This window comes from Triticum dicoccoides, chromosome 4A, assembly GCF_002162155.2.
Source record: "Triticum dicoccoides isolate Atlit2015 ecotype Zavitan chromosome 4A, WEW_v2.0, whole genome shotgun sequence".
NCBI classification, from domain to species: Eukaryota; Viridiplantae; Streptophyta; class Magnoliopsida; order Poales; family Poaceae; genus Triticum; species Triticum dicoccoides.
This window is the reverse complement of record NC_041386.1, coordinates 598,572,498-598,578,313: the sequence shown is the minus strand read 5'-3', so window position 1 is coordinate 598,578,313 and position 5,816 is coordinate 598,572,498. Positions and strand designations below refer to the sequence as shown.

At 41.0% G+C, this 5,816-nt stretch overlaps 1 protein-coding gene and 3 non-coding genes across 4 annotated transcripts in view; 1 reads left to right on the top strand and 3 right to left on the bottom strand.

Moving 5' to 3' along the window:
- LOC119287187 (ubiquitin-60S ribosomal protein L40-1) overlaps nucleotides 1-1,290 on the bottom strand; it is a 3,093-nt gene extending 1,803 nt beyond the window's left edge. The window contains exons 1-2 of the mRNA XM_037566709.1: nucleotides 1,133-1,290; nucleotides 839-1,028 (exon numbers count right to left, since the gene is read on the bottom strand). Coding sequence (XP_037422606.1) covers nucleotides 839-1,028; nucleotides 1,133-1,235 — 293 coding nt within the window. The 5' untranslated portion in view covers nucleotides 1,236-1,290. The remainder of the gene's footprint in view (nucleotides 1-838; nucleotides 1,029-1,132) is intronic.
- LOC119290296 lies at nucleotides 41-159 on the bottom strand. Its single transcript, XR_005141863.1, has one exon. It is a non-coding gene; the product is annotated as a small nucleolar RNA snoR86 (small nucleolar RNA).
- On the bottom strand, nucleotides 234-351 carry LOC119290299. The gene has a single exon (XR_005141866.1). It is a non-coding gene; the product is annotated as a small nucleolar RNA snoR86 (small nucleolar RNA).
- Nucleotides 1,291-2,536: 1,246 nt separating the features above from the next.
- On the top strand, nucleotides 2,537-2,608 carry TRNAP-CGG. The gene has a single exon. It is a non-coding gene; the product is annotated as a tRNA-Pro (tRNA).
- The last annotated feature ends 3,208 nt before the right edge of the window (nucleotides 2,609-5,816 follow it).

The window sequence follows — 5,816 nt, the reverse complement described above, 5'->3', positions numbered from 1 at the left end:
CTACATTGAAATGACTAATAATTTCTTTAGATTGAATTCTTATGTAGCAGATTGTTCGAGGCCATCACAGCAGAGCAAGTCTGAGTGGCACGGAGAACTGCATTCGCTATCGCCAACCTTCAATGCAAAGATTCGCCACTTAATCAGGCCCCTTTGCTCTGCAAATTGGCTAATCCATTTCCTAAATTTCCAAACAAAAGTTTGACCGACTAGAAATTTCTAGGTTCGTTTATGATGTAGCAGATTGTTCGAGGCCGTCACAGCAGAGCAAGTCTGAGCGGCACGGAGAACTGCATTTGTTTTTGCCAACCTTCAATGCAAAGATTCACCACTATACAGGTCCCTTTGCTCTGCAAATTGGCTACAAGTTTTAAAATTGTTCCAACCTAAGTTTGAATGACTCCAATCATCAGACCTACAGTGACTTTCTCATCTAATTGAATTCTAATCAGTCCACTCGCACAAGCATAACAAAGTGCAAACAAATTATACAACCCCATTCCCCAGGGGACCCGAAAACTAGCCAATATAGCAATCATCATCAGAAACCAAAGAACGATGCGACACACAACACAAGAGTGAATTTTCCCGCCGTTGAAAATCAGCTGCTGAAGCGTGCGAGGCAGGAGACAAAGTTTAGGCGGGTGGTATCTAATCTCCCCGCCATTGAAAATCAACTGCTGAATTGGGCTACGCAGATGACAAAGTATAGGCGGGTAATGAATCGGCTAACAACTCATCAATCGCCTACCTACGCGACAACAATAAAACGACCGTGCATAATCTGGAAGTGAAAATAATCGGTGAAAACGTAAGGTGGAGAGGATGGAAATATTACTTGCGGCAGATCATCTTCTCCTGGTTGTACTTGCGGGCGAGGGCCTGGAGCGAGGGCTCGATGATGCCCCCGCGGAGGCGGAGCACGAGGTGCAGCGTCGACTCCTTCTGGATGTTGTAGTCGGCCAGCGTGCGCCCGTCCTCCAGCTGCTTCCCGGCGAAGATCAGCCGCTGCTGGTCCGGCGGGATCCCTGCACACCCACACAAACACCACAAGAAATCAAGAATCAGAAAAGCTCGACGGCCGGCCATGGCCAAAGAAGAGATCTTTGCGAAGAAAAAGCAGAGAACCCACCCTCCTTGTCCTGGATCTTGGCCTTGACATTGTCGATGGTGTCGCTGCTCTCGACCTCGAGCGTGATGGTCTTGCCCGTCAGGGTCTTGACGAAGATCTGCATCTCGGCTGCTGGCGGCGCGAATGGAGCGGCCGGCTGCGCACGCTTATATAGTGCTGGCGGAGGCGGCTCACTCTCTTCTCTAGGGTTTGGTGTGGGCTGCTGGGCCTGTTTTTCTACGGGCCGGGACGGATGCACATGACTGGATAACCTAGTACCCGGCCCACTCCATTACGAAAAACAAAAGTTTTTTTTTTGCTGCAAGATTTTTTTTAAAAAAAAAAAAAGAGTTCAGCGCATCGGTCATGCCTTCGCGCGTTTGCTCGTCTGCGCTGATGGTTTCACGCATGCAGGGGAAGGGGTGACGACTGGCCGACGGTGACATCTCCGCCGCCGGGCACGACGTGGTGGCCGGATCATTCTTCGAGTCGAGCGTACCTGGTGAGGCCATGGCACTTGGGATGGACGGCGGCGGCGACTACATCGGTGCGATCGGGCTCGATCCCGATGCACGCACACATGCACACCCCATCCCTATGAGCACCTCCGAGAGATTGAACCGGCATATCATCTTGAAATTTTACCCAGTCACCCTAGGCGCTTCTCTCATTTCCTTTACTTGACTTTTTTATAATCTCATCATCATGCAATGCCTACATGTTTTGTCTAATTTGCTCGGTACAAAATCTATTCAAAACTACGGCCTTTATCTCCCGTCCTATGGTCTGTGGACACCAAAATAATCAAGACCACCCCATTTTCACTAATTCGATGTACACTACTTCCTCTGTTCACTTTTGTAAGACGTTTTAGACAGCTAAAATTAAACTATTTTTGGTGTTGCCTCCAGTGACTAAACAGTCTTACAAAAGTGGATGGAGGGAGTATAACACATGTACTTATCTTCAACCCGTGACATACACGTTGCTAATGGATAATGACCCCCGTCAAAACATGTGATATGCTCTCTAATACTCCCTCCGTTCCAAAATAGATGACCCAACTTTACACTAAAATTAGTGTAAAGTTGGGTCATCTATTTTGGAACGGAGGGAGTAATTAACTAGCATGGCGAAATCTTCCGCTCCGGCTCCTTTACCATCCATTTGTGGGATGCTCGGATTCTGCTTCATTACAAAGATTCGGTTTTAGGTCTAAGGTGTTTGATGATGACTCTAACATAGCTATTTGGAAGTTTTTTAAAAAAAAAGCATCACTATTTCGATGATATCTGATCCCAGAAAAATGATGTTGCTTTTACTTGGATCAAGCTATTTTTGAGGGACTTTAATCAAGCTATTAGTGGATTTGTAACATACATCTGACATGAATGCATCATGGAACAATAAATTTAGACTTGAACAGGGCGTTTGGTCTAGTGGTACGATTCTCGCTTCGGGTGCGCGAGGTCCCGAGTTCGATTCTCGGAACGCCCCCTTTTTTTTCTCTTTTACGTGACCTTTTTGCCCTCATGGGCCTTTGCCCTTCCTCCTCGAGCCCAACCACTTCCTACGGCATCGTTTTTTTTAGCAACTACCAAGGTTTGTTTTATTTTTTTTAGGGGAGACAGGCTCTTGGGCCAACTGCCCTACTCGCCCTATAATGAATGCCTCAAAAAAAATTTTACTCGCCCTATAAAACCGATAAAAAAACTAAAAAGGTTCTCTCCTGAAAGAAAGACACAAATAAGCGGATCACCGGACTTCCATAGAGAAAACATTCGGCATAGCGTCTGACTATGTTTTAGGTCATTGTCGATTGTTTTTGCTCATGCAGATAATGTAAGAATAACTTAGGTCGAAGCGCGTTGTTCGTTCTAGGTGTGTGCCGCTACCGAGCGGGGGCTAGTCCACTTGGCTTTAGCACGTGAAAAAGATCCAACATATAGGTACAAAGGAGACACCGAAAAATGGGTCTAGCTTTGAAGATATTGTCACGAGAAAAACAAGGATGGGTCTACATGAATGTCCTCATGGAACAAAAAATTTAGACATGAGGCATTGGTAAGAACATGATTAATTCACAAGGCGTACATCGCGTGCAAGTTATGATTGTGTTGTGTTAAATATCTCCTTATTGATACGATTTTAAACAAAATTGGGGTGACTCGCATGAATATATTTCTCATCATGATTCAATCAAAAATAAGTTTACCTCGGTGCCTCTGACCAAATGCCGCAGAGGAAAACTTCACATTCGTTGTTCTTATACACTAGCAGGTGTACCAACACCTGGTTCTGTAAATCATGTCCCTCTTACATGCACGTTGTATGCCATATCTTGGTTTTTATATATCAGCAAGGCCGCTAAAAAGACCCCTCGTTTAGTACCACAAAAGTCCAAAAACTGTTCTCGGTGGGTTCTCCACACGGAGAATGATTTTTTTTTCGCCTACACAATGCAATAAATCAAAATGGCACAAAAGGTTTTTTCAATGGTACAACACTATCATGTTTGTTATTAAAGGCAAATTAAGAGGAAGTTTATAATGTACCATGCAAGTAAGTTTCCTATACAATTAAAAGTCATAAAAATACACTGGGCTAGTTTCCTTGTAAATATATAGGTTACCAAAGGCTTGATAGACAATAATAAAGTGATGCAAAATAAAGAGAATGAAGAACCAGTTAACCCGCCTATAACAAATTTATCTAAGAGCCTTTTGAGATGGTCCTATGAGGCATTGTGTAATGGCTTTACAACAAATGTTGCATCTTGTCTGAATTTTTCTGGGTCTTATATCCTTGAATGATGTGATAAAAACTTATGCGTACCATGAACTTTAGTATACACTCAAATGATGAAAAAAATAATCTTCTATTTCTACATGCATGTGATTACAATTAACAACCATAGGAAATTATACATGCTTAAAATAGACTGACCACAACCAGACAAACGAAAAATAATGGGGCAATATTTTTTTTCCTTACCTTCATAGCTCAGCAACCAAATTCATATTCCATTGTTTCCATGCACCAAACACAACCTACAGAACTAAACACATTAATGCTACAATGATTTGTACCATAGAACTAAAGTTTCTTCATGATGCTGGTACAGTTGAAGTTGTCAAGCTTAGTGACAAAACAAAAACATCGAAATGTACCATCCCTTCAGCTGGTGACCTCTTGGAGTTAAGTAAACATGATTCCAAAACAAAAAGTGAGATGTTGTATCCGGGCCTCACTCAAACACACTTATATCTGTTCTCTTACAAAAAAATTATACATGTTCAACAGCCTGCAATAGAAACTGGTGTTAACAAACGGCCAACTTTATAAAATGATCTGCAACATAAAGACAATAACCTTCTAGGTGTGTTCTTTTACAAAAACCAGAATAAAGTTATTCATTCACATATCTAGTTAGATCCCAAGTAAAATTAATAAACCTCTGAGCTAAAAAAGCACGTAAAAACAGGATTGAGCACCATGTCCCAAGTGTTGCATGTTGGAAAGGATGATCGTTAAGAATTTAAGCTCGACACATCATGAACCAAATGCTGCATAAATGGTCAAATCCTGTAAAAAGGCAATCAACATTCAGAGGCATGCTAGCTAACATATCGGCGAGGGAGCATTTTGAAGCAGGGGAATATCATGACAACTTGATTAACATGATTCTCAACTTGTCAACAAATCTACCTTTTTCAAGCTTGACCTCCTATATGAAGTACCTTATACAACAAAACAATGTAGCCTATATGAAATAACAATTAGGACAATAAAAAGAATTACCACTGAAGTTGATTGACAAAAAAACTAACTGATATGTGAGATTTCAAAATTCACTCCATTCGCTAAAAATGAAAGAGCAAAACATGGACTATATCGATAAATCTTGTAATAGCTATGTTATATGATAACTTAGAACTACTTAAATTAGCACAATCAATCTAGATAAAATAATTAAATCACCAAGTTGCTACTTCTATCTTTTGGTTGCCTATAGATCTCACTGAAATGCCAGAGTTAAGCAACAATTGCTTGCCCAAGTAGTATAGAAATGCTAAGTCTACTTGGCCAGGTGTTATCTCTATCTCTATCTATATCCCGACTACTTTAAAAGAATCTAAGGTTCCATATTTCACTCAATTTTCTTCCCACCACCCCTTTATCCAACCTTGCACCCTCCACCATTTTTTTAATGTTTTTTCAACCCCTTATAATTTTCATTGAGCCAATATTTGGTTACCCAATAAACGAGATCAATCTCCAATATAGCAATAAATTCATGGTCCGTAATTAAATTGTTTCTTATGGTACACGTGGGCCTGTCAGGCATCTTTGGTGACCCAATAAATAGCAAAAAATTCATGGCCCAGAAGAAAAATAATATAAATCAATATCCTATGTCTGGTAATCCAATAAAGTAGATTAATCATGGGCGCATACCTATTTTACCAGTTCGAAAAATAGCTAGAGAATATTAACCTTATAACCAAAACAAAACATAATCTTATTTTGTCTATTTGCTTCGCATCAAGATTTGTCTTAAAATAAATTTGACCCCATGGCAATTCACAGGCACATACCTAGTATATTATATGCATGCATGCAACTAGATTCTAATCACTATGAGTTGAAGAAGTAAACACGACAAATATGTTACATGTGCGAGTGTGTGTGTGTGTGTGTGTGT